At 43.3% G+C, this 22,013-nt stretch overlaps 1 protein-coding gene across 1 annotated transcript in view; it reads left to right on the plus strand.

Annotated features, from left to right (window-relative positions):
- The window catches only part of LOC143943032 (transmembrane protein 151B), a 145,793-nt gene extending 124,570 nt beyond the window's left edge, over positions 1-21,223 (plus strand). The window contains exon 2 of the mRNA XM_077464520.1: positions 11,245-21,223. Coding sequence (XP_077320646.1) covers positions 11,245-12,678 — 1,434 coding nt within the window. The 3' untranslated portion in view covers positions 12,679-21,223. The remainder of the gene's footprint in view (positions 1-11,244) is intronic.
- The last annotated feature ends 790 nt before the right edge of the window (positions 21,224-22,013 follow it).

The following is a 22,013-nucleotide window of genomic DNA, read 5'->3' on the forward strand; positions in this document are numbered from 1 at the left end:
TCAATAGATATCAAAGACGCATATCTCCATGTGCCAATATTTCCCGCACACCAGAAGTTTCTAAGGTTCGCGGTAGAGCGGCGCCATTTTCAATTTGTGGCCTTGCTGTTCGGGCTGGCTACGGCCCCTCGAGTCTTCACGAAGATTCTGGACCCTCTCTTAGCAATCTTAAGTGTTCAGGGCATAGCCGTCAGGGCTTACCTAGACGACTTGCTTCTCGTAGAGAGAACTGCAGCGTGCCTAAGTCGCAGCGTCACCAGGACGCTAGAACATCTAGAGCGCCTAGGTTGGATTATAAACCTAGAAAAGTCGTCCCTACAACCGACCACCAGGTTGGATTACCTGGGTTTGATTATCGACACCGCTCAGGGCAGAGTATTTCTTCCAAGGCTAAAGGCCTTGGCCATTGGAGATCTGGTGCGTCTGATTCTGGGCAGAAGATCTTCCTCCATTCGGTTGTGTATGAGACTATTGGGAAAGATGGTCGCCTCATTCGAGGCCGTCCCATTCGCCCAGTTCCACTCAAGGCCTCTGCAAAGATGCATCCTTGCGGTTTGGAACAGGAAGCCCCAATCCCTGGATCTTCCTATGCGTTTATCCCCCGGGACACGCAAAGGTCTTGTCTGGTGGTTACAAACCAGGAATTTGCTGAAAGGCAAAACTTTTCTTCCCCTCTCATGGAAGATTGTTACAACGGATGCCAGCCTGACAGGCTGGGGAGCCGTATTGGAGGGAACGTGCTCGCAGGGGAAATGGTCTGCGACCGAAAGTCTGCTGCCCATAAATATCTTGAAGATTCGGGCAGTTTACATGGCACTCATAGAGTGGTCTTACAGACTGCGAGGTTTCCCGGTTCGGATTCAGTCCGACAATGCCACCGCAGTGGCTTACATCAATCACCAGGGCGGTACCAGAAGTCTGGTGGCCCAAAAGGAGGTGAATCGCATACTTGTCTGGGCAGAAGAGCATGTTCCGTGCCTTTCTGCAGTCTTCATCCCAGGAGTGGAGAATTGGCAGGCGGATTTTCTCAGCCGCCAGCAGTTATGCCCAGGAGAATGGGCCCTGCACCCCGGCGTGTTTCAGAACATATGTCACAAGTGGGGCACTCCAGACGTGGATCTGTTTGCGTCCAGATTCAACAGGAAACTGGACAAGTTTGTGTCAAGGACAAGAGATGCGCTTGCCCAGGGGTCAGATGCTCTGACGGTTCCCTGGGATCAGTACAATCTGATCTATGCCTTCCCCCCGAGCCCGCTGCTATCGCGGTTCCTGGGAAGGGTCAAGAGGCAGTCGAAGTCGGTCCTTTTGGTGGCCTCAGCTTGGCCCAGGCGACCATGGTTTGCAGAAATCATGAAGTTGGCAGTGGGCAGGCCATGGACCCTCCCTCTCCGGCCAGATCTGCTCTCACAGGGTCCAATCTACCATCCTGCTTTACGCAGTCTGAATTTGACGGTCTGGCTGCTGAGACCCACATTCTGAGAGACCGTGGCCTTTCGGGGCCAGTCCTTTCTACTCTGGTCAATGCCAGAAAGCCGGCCTCCAGGCGTATCTATTACAAGATCTGGAGGACATATGTTTCCTGGTGTGAACTCAGGAGGTGGCATCCTAGAAAGTATGTCATTAACAGAATCTTGGCCTTTCTCCAGTCAGGCCTAGAAATGAATTTGGCCATAAGCACTATCAAGGTGCAGATTTCGGCCCTGTCGGTGTTTTTTCAAAAGCCTCTTGCATCACATTCCCTAGTACGGGCTTTTATCCAGGGGGCTATGCGGATAAAACCGCCAGTTAAACCTCCGGTATGCCCATGGGATCTGAATTTGGTTCTCTCGGCCTTACAGGGCCAACCATTTGAACCTTTACAGCTGGCTTCTTTAGCTCTCTTGACTAAAAAGCTGGTCTTCTTAGTAGCCATATCCACGGCTAGAAGAGTATCAGAATTGTCAGCTCTTTCCAGTAAAGAGCCGTATTTAATTATCCATAAGGACCGGGTGGTTATGCGTCCCAACGGGTCCTTTCTACCTAAGGTGGTTTCGGGTTTTCATCTGAATCAGGATATAATCCTACCATCCTTTTTTCCGAACCCTCAGTCCATAGAGGAAGAGTCTTTACACACTTTAGATGTGGTTAGAGCAATCAGTCTTTATCTTCAAGCAACTGCTCAGATAAGAAAAACTGACTGTTTATTTATTCTGCCAGAAGGCCCTAGAAGGGGTCAGGCAGCGTCAAAGTCCACTCTCTCAAGGTGGATCAGACAGGTTATTTCTCAGGCCTATAGCTTAAAATGGAAGATTCCTCCTTTTCAGGTGAAAGCGCACTCTACTAGGGCTGTCAGTGCTTCTTGGGCAGTGCATCACCAGGCCTCCCTGGCTCAGATCTGTAAGGCTGCGACTTGGTCATCAGTCCACACATTCACCAGATTCTATCAGGTGGATGTCAGAGGGCAAGAGGATATCGCCTTCGGGCGCAGTGTACTGCAGGCTGCAGTTTAGGTCCTCAGGTCCCTGGCGGTCTATATTTATGATCTGTGTCTCCCTCCCCTCAACCTGAGCATTGCTATGGGACATCCCACTATGTAATGAAGCTCCTGTGTCCCGTGATGTATGATCAAGAAAATGGGATTTTTATATACAGCTTACCTGTAAAATCCTTTTCTTGAGAGTACATCACGGGACACAGGGCTCCCGCCCCTCTTGGGTTTTACGTGGTTTCTTATTGCTTTGCTACAAAACTGAGGTGCCTCCCAGATGGGAGGGGTTATATAGGGGAGGAATTCTCTTTAATTAGGGTCAACCAGTGTCCAATCACCAGAGGTGCCTATATAACCCACTATGTAATGAAGCTCCTGTGTCCCGTGATGTACTCTCAAGAAAAGGATATTACAGGTAAGCTGTATATAAAAATCCCATTATATATATATATATATATATATATATATATATATATATATATATATTATTTTATTTTTTTAAATAACAAACATGTTATACATTCCTCCTTTGTGCAGTTAGTTTTGCACAGAGCAGCCCAGATCCTTCTCTTCTCAGGTCCCTCTTCGCTGCTCCTGTCCCCCTCCCTCCTGTCGAGTGTCCCCATAGCAAGCTCCTTGCTGTGGGGACATTCGACAGGAGGGAGGGGGACAGGAGCAGCGAAGAGGGACCTGAGAAGAGAAGGATCTGGGCTGCTCTGAGCCGAGTCACAGCTCCTGGTCCCACCCCTCTCTCCCCTGATTGGTTGACTGACTTTGATTGACAGCCATGGGAGTCAATGGCGCCACTGCTGTGTTTCAGCCAATCAGGAGTAGAGTCCCAGACGGCTAAGACACTTGTGGACATTGCTGGAGAGAGATGGGACTCAGGTAAGTATTAGGGGGGCTGAGGGAAGCTGCTACACACAGAAGGTTTTTTAACCTTTTGCCGTTACAACTCCTTTAATGCATTCTAAGCATTAGGATAAAAAGGCTTTCTTTGTGCAGCAGCCCCCCTCAGCTGCCCTAATACTTACCTGAGCCCCATCTCTATCAAGTGATGTTGCATGTGTGTCTCAGCTGCCCGGGACTCCCCTTCTCATTGGCTGAGACAGCACCACGGCGCCATTTGTTCCCTCTGCTGTCTATCAAAATTAGTCAGACAATCAGAAGAGAAAGGGGACTGTCTGAGTGGACACAGGGATCTGCAGCTTGGCTCGGGTGCCCCATAGCAAGCTGCTTGCTGTGGGGGCACTCAATAGGAGGGAGGGGCCAGGGGCACCAAAGAGGGACCTGAAAAGAGGAGGATCCGGGCTGCTCAGTGCAAAACCACTGCACAGAGCAGGGAAGTATATTATGTTTGTTATTAAAAAAAAAAAAAAAAAAAAAAAAACAAGACTTTACAATCACTTTAAGAATTACATAGAGCTCATTGAGATTGTAGTAGCATAGATAGGCTTATCACCTCCTGGAGATAGGAGAGACTAACAGCTCAAAAATTCTCCATTCGGAGTGATTGTTGGCAAACTGTCATTGTAAAGAGTGAACAAAGGCAAGAGTTGGGCCTCATGCACACATGGCGTTTTTACAGCCGCTTTTAGCAGCGTTAGGCTTCTTTTTTTTTTTTTTTTTCAGCTTACAAATGCCTCTCCATGTTATTCTAAGTGTCCATGCACACATAGACTTTTAGGAGCTTATAGGCCTCATGCACACAGGGCTTTAAAAAAAACGAGCTGCAAAGCAAAGCGGCAAAATACATGTAAATGCTGTATATAGCATTAAGCTGCGTCAGGAATTTTTAAACTGTAGTAATTGGATTTGGTATTGTAAAATAGAAGAGGGCAGAGAAACGCTGATGAACGCCAATGCAAAACGCTACTTAAAGCGCGCTTTTACAGCCGCTTTTTCCTGCTGTTGGTACTGGCTTTGCACCTTCTTTTCATTAACACCCTGTGTACATGAGGCCTTAGAGTAAAGTTAAAGTGGTTCTGCACCTAAAAAAAAAATATTAAAAGCCAGCAGCTACTAATATTGCAGCTGCTGACTTTTAATAAATTGACACTTACCTGTCCCAGGGTCCAGCGATGTCAGCGGCAGATGACAAGCGATCGCTCGTCTCTCTGCTGCCATCCTCTGTCAGGGAATCGGGAAGTGAAGCGTTGCAGCTTCACTGCCCGGATCCCTACTGCGCATGCGCGAGTCGCGCTGCGCGTCTCTTCTGGTCCCTGCTGTGTCCTGGGAACTGTGCGTTTCCCAGAACACAACGAGGGGGGGGCGGGGCATCTGCGGGGGTCTGCGGCGGTCTGTCCCGGAAGTGGGTGCAGATACCTGGATTATCCAGGTAACTTCACCCCCCTCCCCCCTGAAAGGTGCCGATTGTGGCACCGGAGGGGGGAGGGATCAGGTTAGCGGAACTTCCCCTTTAGGGTGGAGAACCGCTTTAAGAAAAGAGTAGGTAGAGAGAAAAACGTAAGTGAAAGGAAAGGAGGGTGGGGAGTTTGGAGACACTCAAAATGTGAGAGAACCACCGCTCCAGGTAAGTCCACAAATCCAAGAAAACAGCCCCTCCAGGCAGGGCCGTCTTTAAGGCAGGGCAAAAGGGGCAGCTGCCCTGGGCCCTGTCATTGTTGTGGGGCTCAAAGCAGCTGCCTCATACTTGCCAACTATCACAGTTTACATTCCCTTGTCCCTTGAAGTTTTAGTCCTGTGCTGCTACTAATGCTGCCCAGCTCTGCCCTATTGTTGTGTACATATGACTCACCTGCAGACCCTGTGCTCACATGGAAATGCTGGCATTAATATGTAAATAGCAGTGACATGCATATGTAAATAGCTGAGGCCAGCTGCATTGATATGTAAATAAAGGCAGCATTCATAGGTATATCATGCCCACCTGCAGTGAGGAGAAGATGTGCAGTGAGCAGTATTACTGTACAGCAATCTCTAGCAGCCAATCAACAAGCAGAAATGTGCTGTAACCTCTAGCAACTAATCAGTGAGCCTTAAGGAGTGCTGTAACCTCTAGCAACCAGTCAGTAAGCAGTAATGATATGCTGTAACCTCTGGCAACCAATCGCAAACGCTGCCTGATCTGATACAGTAAACTGATTTTAAGTCTAGCTGCTATTTATTATGTATTTCTCAGAGAAGGTGGAGAGCGAAATTGCATGGGGGGAGGGGGGCCCTAAGAAAATTTTTCCCAGGGTCCAATCAATATTAAAGACGGCCCTGCCTCCAGGAATGGAGAAACCCAGGTGCAGGCATGGCATATACTTGTTACAAATAATTGAAGAGCTCTGGACGGCCGCACTCCAAGATAAATTCAAATGCCTTTTATTCGTGAATCAGAATCACACAAAAGTGGGTCACAGCAAAGCAACAATAGCCAACACGTTTCACACTACCAAGAGTGCTTACTCATAGCTACGAGTAAGCACTCTTGGTAGTGTGAAAGGCATTAGCTATTGTTGCTTTGCTGTGACCCACTTTTGTGTGATTCTGCTTCACGAATAAAAGGCATTTGAATTTATTTTGAAGTGCGGCCGTCCAGAGCTCTTCAATTATTTGTAATGAGTTTGGAGACACTCTTGGGTCAGGAAGACCCCAATGTTTTAGGGGCCAGAAGCAAGCCCACCTATTCTGCAGTAAGTGATTAGGCGTTTAGCCATGTTTACCCGTGTCAGGCATTTTTACAGCTTAAAACTGCTGCTCCAGAACGCCCTGGTCCTGGATTTTTTTTATAGCTTGAAAACTCCTATGCCACTTACAGCTCCTAAAAGCCTACGTGTGCATGGACACATAAAATAACACGGAGAGGCATTGTTAAGCTATAAAAAAACACCTGACGCATGTCCTGTGTTCATGAGGCCTTAAGCTTATTGATTGAAGGACTTTATTAGTTCTTTACATAGCACTGAATAGTTTGGAAGGAACGGAATTGGCTTAATCCATGTACTTTTTCAGTACAACTGCCACTGACTTACCAACAGATGTGCAGTATTACATTGTGTAACTTGCCATCCAAAGGGATGTCATATAATCTGGACCCTTGGAACCATGTCTACAACATTTCTTAGATCTGTATATCATTATCACTGCATTATAGAGAAACATTTTTTTTTTAAGTTTTAAAGTGGTTGTAAAGGCTTACGTTTTTTTACCTTCATGCATTCTGTGTGCAGCTCCCCCCTCAGCCTCCCCTTAGCTTTTATCTAAGCCCAATCTCGATCCAGCGATGTGCATGAGACCCGAGGTTCTCCCGGATTTCTCCCTCCTGATTGGCTGAGATTCAAAAGCAGGAATCATTGGCTCCCACTGCTCTCAATCACAGCCACTGAGGAAGGAGTGGGGCTGATCCACGCTCTTCGTGTCTTATGAACGCAGAGAGCCAGCTTGGAAGAGAGCGCGCACAAGTGCCCCCACAGCAATCTGCAAGGGGGAGGCGCAAACAAACTGAAAAATTCTGAAAAAAAATCAATTGCAGCCACTGTGCCCATCAACTGCAGCCACTGTACCCATGAAACGCTGCCACTGTGACCATCAAATGGAGCCACTGTGCCCATCAAAATGTTGCCACCGTGCCATCGAATGCTACCACTGTGCCCATCGAATGCTGCCACTGTGCCCATCAAATGCTGCCACTGTGCCCATCCAATGTCACCACTATGTCATAAAATGCTGCCACTGTGCCATCAAATGCTGCTACTGTGACCCCCCCCGCCCGCTCGTCGTCTGCCCGGCACTTAACCTGTCTCGGTGGGGCAGCGGGTGATGGTGAGCGGCGTCCTCCATGTGTCTATTCCCGTCCGGCATCCAATCACAGCGCCTGTTGTTTCACCCAAACAGGTGATGGGGGATGGGTAACAGACCCAAGCACCTGACTGGCGGAGAGGCGGTTCAGTGTTAGGAAAGAAAATATTCATTCACTTTTCTAACACACCTAGGTGCACTGTGAGCGCTGTGCTTGGCACGTGCTTGGTGCCGTGCTTGACACCTATTAGAGCCTATGCTTCAAAAACACCCCCGCTGCTGTAATTCACACGCCTGAATAAAGGGTTGCTATGCATGAATCTATCCATTGGTCATAGAGGGGGTGGCTGGAGAGAGGAGGCAGCGCCCATGCACCCTTATGGACACACCGCCACTGTTCCTGGCTTTTGGCCCAGGCCTAAATGATGTCATACATCCCATAAGTCTTCAAGGGTATTTTTTCTTCTTTCATTTGGAGGAGGGGAGGAGGGGCTTTCTCAGCTAAGCATGCTCTCCTACATGCATGCCTGAGCGGAGTGCCAATAGATTCCAGGGAAAAAAAGGTTACATGAATCATCTGCCCTTAAGATGACCATGGATACAAATACTAGGGGGTAGTTTAAAGTGATTATATAAATAAATATAAAAATAAAGTATGGGGACATGGATGGAATAAATTGTGTTTTCAGTTTGTGGTGCTCAGATACCGTTAAATTCTGCTTTAAAGTGTGTTTAAAGTGTATCAAAATCCAAGAACAAAACTGGTATATATTGTAAATTACCAGTCCTTAGATGTGGTGGCTGCATCGTTTTCTTTTTTCAGCTATACATTCAGAATATCCTCCACTTTCTTTTTACGCTTCCAAGCAATATTGTCACAGGCTGTTGCAGGGACAGGAAATGAGATGAATAAACTATTACGCATCACCACAGAGTGGTACTGTGGATACTGCTAAAAATATCAGGTGCCACGTCCTAAGATTTAGACAGAGAAATATAGAGGAAGAGGGCTTTGACTTTTTAGGCACGACCACATAGGTCTAATAATCTAAAAAGCTATTTACATGTTACATGCCTTGCGCTTCTTCAGGACCATCAAAAAAAAGACTTACTAGATAAAAAAATATACAAAATATACAAATAAGTTCACAAAAATACAATGCACATATAAAATATACATTAGTATAACAGTGCGTCCATTTAGGGTTTCTATGGATGCACTGTTATACCAATGTATATTTTATATGTGCTATGTATTTTTGTGATCTTATTTGCATATTTTGTATATTTTGTTTTTATCTAGTACGTCTTATTTTTGATTCTCCTGAAGAAGCGCAAGGCGCGTAACATGTAGAGCCCAGGATTTTATCCCCATCTTCAATCTGTCTTCATAGCCTCTATCTGGAATTCAATATCTGATCATAGAATGAGTAGTTATCCACCATCAATCTTTTCATGTTATTTCCGTTGGCTATGTACAGTTCATATTTTCTTACTCTGCGACTTGGACTTTATTCAGTGTTGACTTTAATGCTGTTTCTATGTTCAATAAATAGCCTTTTAGATTATTAGACCTATGTGGTCGTGCCTAAAAAGTACAAGCCCTCTTCCTCTATATTTCTCTGAGTAAATGGGATGAGATTTCCCTAACATGCAAATCTATTTAAACAAATTAAAGGGAATCTGTGGCTGGGATACTGATATATATATATATATATATATATATATATATATATATATACAGTATATATTTACTGTATGTAATGTTATCTACACTCCCAGTTTACTCTAGAGAAAATGGCCATATAGCTATCCAGAATAATGTGTATAATGTATGTACTGTGCATATATAGATGTAGATGAGGTCTCTCTATCTGCGTGTTTCACTTGGAGCTTCCTCAGGAGTGGTGCACTGCAGGGTTAACAACCACATTACATATTGCATGTAAATAATATAAAATGCACAACGAGATGCTATAGTGCATATGCAACAAAACATAATAATGCCAATCTTTTTCACTGCAGAAACGTGCCTGGCTAAACTTACATTTTGAATGGAAAGCCTGCACATAGGGACTTGTAACAGGAGGAAAAACACCTGTAAAGTCCCCACATGCTTCCTTTTTGTCTGCTCTTGGACATTAGAATTGACCCTGTAACAGGAGGAAAAACACCTGTAAAGTCCCCACATGCTTCCTTTTTGTCTTCTCTTGGACATTAGAATTGACCATAAACATGGGATGTGGTATTACTTACTAATACCCAGGGCATATGTTCATTATTATAAACTTAAAGAGGTACAAATTTCACATGTTGGTAGAGTAACTCTGAGCCCTTGTACACACGGTCGGAGAATCTGTCGGAATGAGTCTTATCGGACCGTGTCGTCAGATAATCCGACTGTGTGTGGTATGCATCGGACTGATTCTGTCCGAATCTCCGTCCGACCCAATTTTCCAACATGTTGGAAATATTTCCCGACCAACTGGGCCGGACGGACCTAATCCGATCATCTGTAGAGCATTTTCATCGGACCAAGTGCCACGCATGCTCAGATCAAATTCCTACATCAAAGCTATTGGCTACTAGCCTGAATGTAGTCTCATCGTAACTAAATTACGTCATCACGTTCTGAAAGATCGGATTTTTCGCCAACTTGGCCAGACCGTGTGTATGCAACAGTTTCGGACACAATCCGTCGGACTAAATCCGACGGGCAAAATCCGATGGATTTGGTTGGCAAAATCTCCGACCGTGTGTACAGGGGCTTAGCCCTTGTACACACGGTCAGACATTCTGACAACAAAATCCGTTGGATTTTTTCCGACGGATGTTATCTGAAACTGGTGTTGCATACACACGGTCGGACAAAGTTGTCGGAAAATCCAATCGTTCAGAACGTGATGAGGTTTGTTCGTTACGACAGGACTACGTTGTGGCTAGTAGCCAATAGCTTTGGTCTCGTAATTTGATCTGAGCATGCATGGCACTTTGTCCGATCGGAATTCTCTACAAACAATCGGACAAAGTCCAATCGAATCATGTTGTCGGAAAATTTTATATCCTGCTCTCAAACTTTGTTGGTCGGACATTCCGATGGAAAAAGTCAGATGGAGCCCACACACGGTCGGATTATCCGGCAACATGGTCCGATCGGACATTTTCCATCGGAATGTCCGACCGTGTGTACAGGGGCTAACTCTATTATAACTCTTCTTCTCTTTCCTTGCAGGTAAATAATGGATTTGAAGCAGAAGAAACATTCCAATTTTAAGTTCTTGATGAAAGAGGTTGTCCAACATCTACAGAAGGCCGCAGAATGTTTATGGAGATAGCACCAATTCAACATTCTGTAGCTTTCTGTGGATGTCAGACAGCCTGTACCCTTCCTTCATCGAGAACATAGCGATGGCATGTTGCTTCTGCTTGGTATCCATTATTTACCTGCAATGAAAAACAAGTAGAAGAGTTACTAGTGTGGAAGAGTTACTCTACCAACATGTGAAATTTAAATGACCTATGGAAGGGAATAAAAAGTTATGCCCACTTTTCCATTACTTTCAGTACAGCCCTTGCATTTACGTATTCTTATCCAGCAGTAAACAAGCCCTCATTGAATATAGAAATATTTTAATATCAATTGCCTGGACAGAGATTAATTTTAAGGATAATTGGATAAAAGGGAGTAGCCAATATGCTCTTAAATTTAAACAATAACACTTGTTCTATCCACATGGCATAAAAAAGGGGCAGAACAGTATTGAGAACCTCTGGTGCTCATCTGCTAACTCAAAGGCCAGGTAATGCACTTGAAGGGAGAAGAGACACAGTGGAGTTGATTTACTACAACTGAAGAGTGCAAAATCTGGTGCAGCTTTTCCTCAACTAACTGGTTCCTGGGTGTTACAATATCTTGTTTATCCTAGGCTATAAAAATGTTCATGCTCCATTGAGTTCATCACAATATACAGTGCTGTTTCATAATATGTTTACTTTTTTAACATGTTTTTTCTCTCCTTGACTTTCTACAGCAACGTCCAGAGAAGCAGTCCTTGAGTTCGTCTATGTGCCGGGATTCTCACTGGAAATGTCTCCTTCTCTCCATCCTCATGCTTGTATGCCTTTGTGCTGTAACCTGGTGCCAGGTTACCAGTGTGACCAAGCTCAGTTTTGACAGTTCCCTTAAGGGAAGATCCATGATCTACCATGGCAGCCCTTGCTCTGATGGCTATGTCTACATTCCTCTGGCTTTTTTAGCAATGCTGTACGTAGTTTACCTGGTAGAATGCTGGCATTGCCATGCAAAGAGTGAACTCCAACATAAGGCTGATGTCACTAGTGTTTATGATCAGATACAGCGTATGCGCCAAGCTACACCTTGCATCTGGTGGAAGGCCATTAGCTACCACTTTGTCCGGCGCACTAGACAAGTCACCCGCTACCGTCATGGTGATGCCTATACTACTACTCAGGTCTACCATGAACGAGTGAACACTCACGTGGCTGAAGCAGAATTTGAATACTCTCATTGTGGCATAAAAGATATTTCCAAAGACCTATTGGACCTAGACCGCCACCCTGCCACCAAACTAAAGTTCACCAAGTGCTTCAGCTTTGCTAACCTGGAGTCTGAGAATTCGTACCTCACTCAGCGAGCCCGCTTCTTCACAGAAATTGAGGGACTAGATGATTATATGGAGGCAAGGGAAGGAATGCAGCTAAAAAATGTGGACTTTAAGGAATTAGTTATTGCTTATGTGAACCTAGAGCAGCTGCCGTGGTATGTTTCCCATTATGCTTTCTGGGCAGCTGCCCTACTCATGCTCTCATGGCCCCTAAGGGTTTTTATTGAGTATCGAACTGCTCATGTTCATTATCATATCGAGAAACTTCTAGGGTTGGATTACAGGTCACCTGGGGTAGCAGAGGAACCTATATACCGATTCAGAATGCCCCGTGTCAGCACTTTTGACAGTACTGAACTAGAATGGCATATATGCACCAATCGGCAGCTGATTCCAAGCTACTCTGAGGCAGTGCTGATGGATTTAACAGATGCCTCACTATGCAATGGCTATTCTGCCTGCGGGTACAGTGGTGTCTTGAGAGGCTGTGAAGGCTGCAACAGAGCATCCAGCAGCTCTTCTATCTTCTCTCGCCATGCTATGCACAGCTGCAGCGGGGGTCGATCACACCTCTCTCTCAGCACCAGCCGTTTCTCCCTATGCCAGCTGCATGGATCCCACAGGACAGGCCTCTGGAGGAGTCGTAGCAGCAGCCTTGCAGATCGTGTGTGTCCAGATGAACGATGTTGCTCCTACTCTAGCCAGCTAGCCATTAATGAAAACCCCCCTACTTATCACGATGCCCGTTTCTTCCCTGTGCTTATAGTGCATCGTCAGGAAGGATGCCGGACCAGGAACTTCTGCATACACCGCTCATCATGCATGGAGACTTCCTTGTAAAAGAATGTCCCACCATCTTTGTGCGGCAGTCCCACTTATTTTGTGCTGAACAGTGCACTAAAAGAGGCAATTACTTTCAAAATGTATGGCAGCATAAAAAGAAAATGTGATAAACAACAATGGTAAAAGTAAAAAAAAAACATGCAGCCAACATCTCACCAAAGTTTTCAGGCACTTGATGAATGTCAAAAAATCTAAAAACATTTTAACAAATACTTTTGTGTCTCTGCTCTACAAAATTAATAGAGTACTTCACCATTCATTTTACTTGATTTAACCTATAAAGGAACACATTGCAATAAATATTTTAAGAATTATGTACAATATGCATAAGGGTCAATTTGGTTTGGTTGTGGAAAGCCAGGTGACCTATTGGTGGCTTAACGTGTAGGAGACTCTTTCTTATGGCTTTCCAGTGCCCATAAAAATTACTTTGCCCTATGCTAGTTTAACTAGTTAATAAGATTGCTAACTGATTATGAATTTTCAGAAACATAAACATTTTTAGTTTAAAAAAGCCCATGTGGTAGAACACAGAATGGTGCTGGCAATGTTGAGACATGCAATAGCATACACTTTGGCATCCAATTAAGCATTCCATATGGACCACTATATATGATGTTCTGCATTACAAGGGGGAAATCACAAGCCAAAGCAGGGCAAATTAAAACAAATGTTCATGGTGATAAATGGCAATAGCTCCACAAAAAAGGTAAGTGTGCAGTAAGACTTCAATGTCTCTGCTATTGCCCTGTGCTCTATGGACAGCTGAACATCACAGAAGATTAATTCAATAAAGAAAGATGGCTATTATTAAAAAAAATAGTGTCTAAGTTATTTCAGTCAGGTAAAGTAAACAATTTGACAATTTGTGACATTGTCATGGTGAGAGTAAAGGAGCTGCCATTCCCGACCTCCTGAAGAGAATGCTAGTTGCCTGGTTGTGTCAGACTTAAAGTGTATATAAATCCTGACAATTAACTTATTTTATTTGATCTCCTTTGGTCTGTTAAATACAAATTTGAAAGAGTTTTGTTATATCTGTTTAGTAATTTTAAAAAACAAATGTATTGATCCTGCCAGAAATTCTGTAAGCTAAAAAATCAGTATGACCACCAGGGGACTAACATTCTCAGAAGTAGAGTTTAGTAAAGGCAGCCTCCATGATTCTCACATGAAAGAGTTGCTTTAAGGTTTTCCTAAATCTTAAAAGGGTCAATATTAAAATTTTTGGTAGATTATGACATTTGAAACCTGCCACCAGCTTTCCATAACTGCTAAAGTCTTTGGGCCAGAGAGCTGATAAGCCATGCTACTTGCTAACACCATTATAGATTTTTTTACTCACACTGCTCTTTTTTACTTTGCATTCCTGGGAATGCAGCTTCAGCAAGAGAAGTTGAGGTATATATAAAGTCAAAACAATCTTCCTTAGCTTTTGATAGAGGAGATTGGCTAGTTAAAGCCCATGTCAGCCTTTTTTGCTTTGCTGTCTTTGCCCTGTAGAGGAGGATCTACCATCACTTCCTGTCCCAGTGGCAACAGGAAGTGAGAGGAAAACTCCCCAGAGTAAGCAGGAATCTCCTGATAGATAGACGGTCGTTACCATAACAGGTCTCCACATGGGAATGTTTTTACGGTAACCTCCCGATCCCAAGCCCACTGTAATTTTTTTGATTTCTCATCAATTTCCGTCCAGTGACAATAGTCAACAGGGTAAATAAATATGGTGAATTTCCCTAGCGGGGACACAGATATGACTCTTTTGCATCCCTAGCAGGGACCGAGTTATCAATAAATATTTGACAGGGGTTGCACACTTTCCTTACTTTATTCAAAACTAGAAAAAAAAGTTTTGGATATAAAAATTCATTAACATTCTTTGGCTGCCAGAAAGAGAAAAATCTAATACTTATAAGTATGGGGAGCATGGGGCTCACTGTAACATAGGAGCAGTAAGAAAGTTCTCAGCTAGTGATAACTTGGCGATTACACAGAGTTCTCCTCTTTTCACACTTGTAACACCTGCATGTGTAAATCAAGTCAGAGGTTGATTCACTAAAGGCAAATAGGCTGTTTGTTTGTTTTGCAATGGAAGTTGCACTATGCAAGGGAATTTGCCCCTGACATGTGAAGAGAAAGTAGGGGGGCAGGTTAGCATAGGTTAAAAGAAATATGAGTTTATTGCAGAATCACTTACATATAAAATTCAAAGGTTCAGTTTCCAAGGCTGGTGTGGTGTGCAAGGCAGGCAGGCAGCAATCTGGATGGACTGGTAGATGAGCCACAAGGCACAAAACCGTGACCCGCCATGGGAGATGGAGACCAGCAGCATCTCCGGCTTACACACATGCCATTGACAGAGAACCGGGGGCAAGCAGAGGGGGCAGGCTTCATCTCTTGTGGCTGGTCCCGACTATGTGCTCTGCAGCTCGTCCATCCAGATTGCTGCCTGTCTGCCTTGCACACCACACCAGCCTTGCAAACAGAACTTTGGAATTTTATATGTAAGTGATTGTGCAATAAATTTATGTTGATTTTAACCTATGCTGATCTGGCGCCCTTCACATATCTATAAGGGATTCCCAAACCCTGTTGAGGAGCTGCCAGTGACCACTGGTGTTGATCACCCCTGAATTGAATATCAAGTCATCTCACCCTTACTGCTTTATTCATCATATTAAGGTCTTTATGGACTTTTATATTATTTTTATGAATTTGTAATCTGCATGTCAGTGAAGTGCTCATCTACTAGCTACTCTTAGCTTGTGTTTTTGAGTGAATTTGCCCCACAGCTTAGTGAATGAAGTGAAGCTCTGCTGACTTCCATCATCCAATGATGTCCAAACAAAATTGCTATTTTTTTAAATTTTCCTTGAGCATGATTGGGTATTCTTTGCAAACTGAAACTTCACCACATTCCCTAAGCTCTGGGGCAAATACCTTTGCTAAGTGAACCGACTATTTACCAGTAGTAATCAACCCCATAGAATAATAACTGCTCCAGAAGTCTGGCCTCTCTTTGAATCTTCTTTTCACATTCCATAGCAATGATTATTTGTTTCTATTATCAGAATCCCTGCTTTTTTTTGCCTCTACTTATGCAAATGGTTTTGAAAGGAAATAAAAACATGAAAAAAGACTTTCTCAGCTCTTATGTCTATTTAAGTTAGAAACAGAAATGTGGGAAGGGTACCACTTTAATCTCTAGTATCTTTTCGGAAGCAGACATGCATTAGAAGCCTCTCACTTGATGTGTCTTAATGAGCTTGCCTCAACGTGTAGATCCTACACAAGCTGTTGACTGGGCAATATCATACCTCTGTTTGTTACATGAAAAATCAGTAACTCATATGAATAGGTGCTAAGTTATTCCATTGTCCATCATTTTATGCAAATTTATGTCATCATGTTACATAATAAGTATAATCTCTTTTTTATACATTTTTCCATAATGTAGCAAAATGGCAGGTTCTTAGTATGAGTTTAGATCAACCCATGTAGTTCTGAGCACAGCTAAGGAAATATAATTCATGCTGTATTAGTACACCCCCATGTACTGTAAGTGATATTCATATGTGGTGTTTTATGATGATATACGGTACATTATCTATAAAAGCTTGTACTATGAAGACACTGTCTTGTTCCTCCCTTGAAAAAAGAGATCGTAACCTCTTTGTAAGTAGAGGCATCCTTATAGTAATGAGAGCAATCTGCTCTAATTATCAGTTTTGTTAGAGAGGTTCAAATGTAATCAATTACAATAGAACATAAAAAGGACCATCAAACCTAAAATGGATCCATTCTGTATACTTGTCTTTACTAGTCTTTAGAGTTGAAAGTAAAAGACTTATTATTGCATAGACAAGATGACCTGGAACAAAAAGTCTAATGTGTTTCAGGGGGTAAAAAATGTTCTCCTTCATCGGGTACTTTGAGTACTGCATGTGCAACTGTGAGCTTATAAAAAGTTATATTACTGGTTCTCTGTTTTCAAAGTGGCATCTGTTTTGTACAAAGTAGCCAGCAAACTATGATTTTTTTGAGCCCAGCGTCCAGCCTTCAATACGCATACAGCACTGAGAGTCCTAATGTATATTTTTTTTTAACCTTGGCTGCTTTGTTTCATCCTGCCCATGAAATAAAGGACTTTTATTCGGAACTCTAAAATCTAGCGCTGTGGTGCTATTATTGCTCTCTTCATAGGATTCACAACCCACATGCCAGATACCCCTGGCTTTAAGAAAATGGGTAGACACAAAGATGAAGGCTTAGATGTTGACTTTTGACAAAAGTTAGAATTTGCCTATCAGTAATAAAGCTGTTTAGTTGGCTTAGGTTGTAGGTTTTGGGGAAAACAGTTATCGGTCAAAGGTGATTATGTAGACACCGCTATGTATACTTGCTTAGGGAATGGAAACCTTATTTTAAGGCTGAATAATTTACCAGGTCAGGTTGCACCTGAACTATTTGTTATATTGCATTTTGTATACTGATGAATTGTCATCATATACTGTTGTGAAGCAATGTTATATATTACATATATGATTGATTTAGGAAATAACTGGCATATGGACCTTCATTGTACATTTGTTGGTTACACATAAATTTTGCATTATATCCAAATGGACAAAAAGGAAGACCACCAGTGGGTAGAGGGCAAGTCAAATCGATAAAAATGGATCTACTTTTTTATTATAGATCAGCTAAAAAGGATCAGGTGCCAGCAAAGATGCACAATTGTGATTAAAATAAAATATAAATTTTATGTTGATAACAAGCAGCCCAAATGGTCATCTATATAAAGTAAATGCGTGTCTGCAAGCATACACTAAATAAAATATGCTGGAGGGGATTGAGATAGATGAGAGAATAGCTCAGCTATATTGATTTTCAGGGTTATATGAAGGAAGGTATGTCCAGCATATTTTTAGCTGTACGTGATCTTTGCTCACCCATGAGGACTTCTCATCAGCTATTCTTGGGAACATCAACATTTAAAGGGATACTATAAAAGCCTTAATTTATATAACAGTAATTGTATGTAGAGAGCTCTGTGCCTTTAGTTGACTGTTAGGAAATTTGAAATGAGAAAATGAGAAAATTTGAATGAGATGACTACAATAAAGTTTACAGGGGATAGCAGAACAAAGGGAAAGGGTGAAAGGTAATGTTTACAAATTTGCATGATTTCCTAGAATGGATTAAAAAAGCTATTTTATGCACCTTAGCTGCATGGAATTTGTATATTCACCCTGCGATCGCATGGGTATTCTCTGGGTGCTCTAGCACCCGCCCAAACTCAATGACTTCCACCCAAATTGGCCTGGGTTTGTGTGTGCATTTCTGTAGAAATTTAACTTTGTACACTCCTCTGAGGACATGGCCTAATATGAATAGCTCTTAGTACTTTGTAAAGCACTGAGGAATTTGCTGGAGTTACAAAAATGTATATACACTAGCATTAAACATTGGTTCTCTCTCAATCAGAAGTGACAATAATAGACAAGTAAATATCATTCATAGGTGTACAGAGAATACAGCTGTATTGTTTATAGTATACTTGTTCTTTTTAGGTTTATTGGTCCTTACCAAATGTTAACAATACTGGTCATGCATTGATTGACATAAGGTAAACCCAGATTACAATATACGATGAGACAAGAATATAGGCACTGACAAACTTCTCAACAATATATTCATCATCTAATATTTATAATAAAGCATAATATAATAAATAATATAATAAAGCAAAACAATGTAAAACCCTTGAGTGCTGAAGCATTCTTATAAGGACTATAAATACATTGTGTAGCATTGTCTTATACACAATAGCGGTGCAGTGGACAGTATCATTATATTATCTGGTCCGGTTTTAGCTCATTGTCACTGTGTGCTGAGATAGATGTGAATAAATTTACAGTTTATTTTTCTATAGCACTGGTAGATTATATGGTGCTGTTGTTCTGAATATTAGGCCTATTCTAAGTGTGATTCATTATGTAATTTCAGGCTAGTGTTTCAGATTTTGCATGATATTGCCTTTGGATTTCTAACTACATTTAATGTGTAACTCCACCTTCTGATATATTCAATATGAGGGTGGACATAAATTGAGGGTAAGTATTCGTGTCAGTGTATACAAATACCTGTCAGTTATATGAGGCTGGATGCATACGGCCATATAGTAGCCAGACAACATGCAGAGCCAGTGTAATGACATTCCTGGGCCTTGCTGCTACTACATACAGTTGATCACTGAAATGCCTTAGAAGAGGCAGCTGTACACAGTTTTGTGCCAGGGGTTGTGTAAAGCACCCACACATAGACAAGTGTATGCTCTTGATGCACACTATCTGCTGAACGGCAGCGGGTTTATGGAATGTCATTACACAGGCTCTGCACATTGTATGGCCCCTGTATGGCCATGTGCGTGAGGCCTTACAAAAGGCACTCCAGGTCACATCACCGAACAATGCAGTAGAAGTGCTTAGGAGCTTTGAAATCCACAGAGTCCTCAAAGTGAATGATTATGTGATTATGTTGGTATCCATAGCAGTGGCGGATGATGCTCAATATTTTTTTTGGGGGGGGGGGTGCGGCAAACATACCTGCCCCCCTCACTAGCACATACCGCCACCACCCTTCCCCTGTGCACAGGCCGGAAATTGATAGGTACTCACACTGCTCCATGCACCATCTCCCCGCTCTCCGTATGGGCTCCTGCTCATCCGCACAGTCTCCCGCTCTTCCACTCCATCTCTTCCCTCCTGGACAGCCCCTCTCATTACAGGCATTGCTTCTCCTCCAGGCCAAACAGGAAGTGGGTCCTGGGACCCAATTTGCTGGGAGTCCTAAGACTCCCTGGCCAATCAGGTTCAGGACCCGCTTCCTGATTGGCCGGAAGGAGAATCGGGAAGACAATAGCGAATATTAATTCACTATTGTCACACAACTGGGTGGGCTCAGGGCACAGTTGCCTATCAGCAACCTCGCAGTCCATTGAGAACTACAAGTTGTCTGCTGCAGTGGCAGACAGGATTTGTAGTTTGTTCAATTATAGATTCCTGTGAATGAATGACATGGCTGTACAGGCAGAGCCCTGCACAGCTGTGCCATTTTTAAAATGTGAGAACGGTTGTGGGGGGGGGGGGGGGTTACTTATAGGTATCATGGCTCTGGCCAATCACAGCGCCGGAGCCGCGATACACGGAAGTACCCCCCCCCGGAGAGATGTTGGCCGCTGAAGTGGTGAATGAGGACCGCTGCGGGTGCCGCTGGTAACGGCACAGTACAACTGAAGCAACAGCATGTATGTGCCATTGCTTCAGTTTGCTTAAGTGCGCATGTGCCGATGATGTCAGCACATGCAAATACAGGGATATCTCCTAAACTGTGCAGGTTTAGGCCTAATTATAGGCTTTCATGTAATATAAACTGGTTGTAAAGATTTGATAACCACTTTAAAGGGGTCTATAATTCATTGCACAAATGTCAGAAACATTTAGGCAAGCTGATCGAACGTTCACTGTATTTTTACTAATATATTTATTCCTGCGTCAATATGCGGAGTAGTTTTCTGAAATACCTCAATGAGAATATATACTGCAATTTGGCCACTAGATGATGCTAATGAAATGGTGGAAGGCGCACTGGGGTGTATGGTCGCTCACTCTCCTTGGACATGTGTTGCAACATTATATCACTTTATTTCTATATGGAAATCCTATGGACTGATTATTTTATTTCACATGTCATATCACCATTTTTTTTTTATTTAGCTTGCCAATTGTTGTTTTATATGTGTTTTGACACAATTTGTTCTGTTGTGTAATTGCCAGCTACTTGTTGGTTTTTTCGTATTTTTTCACTTCTCCGTTTTTCCTACTACAGGAATAAATCTATCAGAAAAAATAAGGGAACATTTTGTTCACCTTGCATAGATGCTTCCGACATTCAGTCATAAGTAAATGTCATGGGCACACCCAGTAAAAATATTTATTCATTAGGAAAGATTTTACATTAAAAATGTACAAAAGATAAAACATTTTTAATGGATTATTACAAGTGGAAAAGGTGGTGTTACACTTTAACCGATTTTCAGATTTCCAAGGATATACAGGGATTTCAAAGGCAATAAAAAATGTTCCATGAATGTTATCATATATGAGGGACTTGTGCAATAAGCAAGAAACATCTTCCTGCAAAGAATGGTTCACTGTAAAGTAATATAAAAAGACATACAATATATGATGCTCTCAAGTGTAGCCATGCATTGCCACATTGCATCCATCGGCAGGAGGGTAGATATAAGATGAAGGCCAATCAGGGCTGGATTTGTTTAGGTTTAGGCTGAATAGTGTGAGGCCACGGCAAGTCCTATACACAGTTATTGGTCAAGTGAAATGTGGATTTGGTCAACCTGGATTTAGATGCTATTCAGTTCATGTCAAGTTTACCTAAATGTAAATCTAGTTCTGTAAAAGAATTCTATGTGGCATGTCTGTAATTGTATGTAAAATACGTTGCAAAATAGTTTCCTATGGCTTTGTTTATGTTACACTTAAAGCCTAACTCTGATAAAGGTAAAATACCTCCCATGCAGTGGGGCTGCATCCACACTGCAAGAGTTAAAAGAGAAGTATGGCCAAAACTTTTTAAGGCCAGACTTCTCTTGTGTGTTATAGGCAGGGCTGGTGCAAGAATTTTTGACACCCTAGGCGAAACCTAATTTTGCCGCCCCTTAGCAAGACCTCCAACCCCACCCCTTTGCCCTGCAGTGGCTATGGCTGGTGGCTGCAGATGGCTGTTCTGTGGGTAGGTACGACTGGTGGGTAACCCTGGTGCTTGCTCTCTCAGGAGAGGGAGAGGGAGGAAGAGGAGGAGGAGGAGAGGGGCAGGGTGGACAGGGGGAGGAGGAGAAGGAGAGGAGGAGAGGGAGGAAGGAGTGTAAGAGGAGGGAAGGAAGAGGAGGAAACAGGAGAGGGCGGAGGAGGATGAAGAGAGGGGGAGGAGGAGAAGAGGGAGGAGGAGTGGGGAGAGGAGGAGAGGGATGAGGAGTGTGGGGGAGGAGGAGGGAAGAGGAGGAGAGGGAGGAGTAAGGGGTTTTAGGAGAGGAGGAGGGGAGAGCAGAGGGAGGAGGAGTGAGGGGTTTTAGGAGAGGAGGAGGGGAGAGAAGAGGAGGAGGAGGAAGAGAGGGGGCAGAGGGGAGGAGAAGTGGGGGAAGACAGGGGGAGAGGGGAGAGGAGGAGAGGGGGGAGGAGAAGGGGAGGAAGGGGAAGGGAAGGGGAGGAGGAGGAGAGGGGGAGGATTGGGAGGGAGAGGGATGAGGAGTG

The sequence above is a fragment of the Lithobates pipiens genome, unplaced genomic scaffold, assembly GCF_037356315.1.
Source record: "Lithobates pipiens isolate NorthernLeopardFrog02 unplaced genomic scaffold, aLitPip1_a1.2 Scaffold_30, whole genome shotgun sequence".
NCBI classification, from domain to species: Eukaryota; Metazoa; Chordata; class Amphibia; order Anura; family Ranidae; genus Lithobates; species Lithobates pipiens.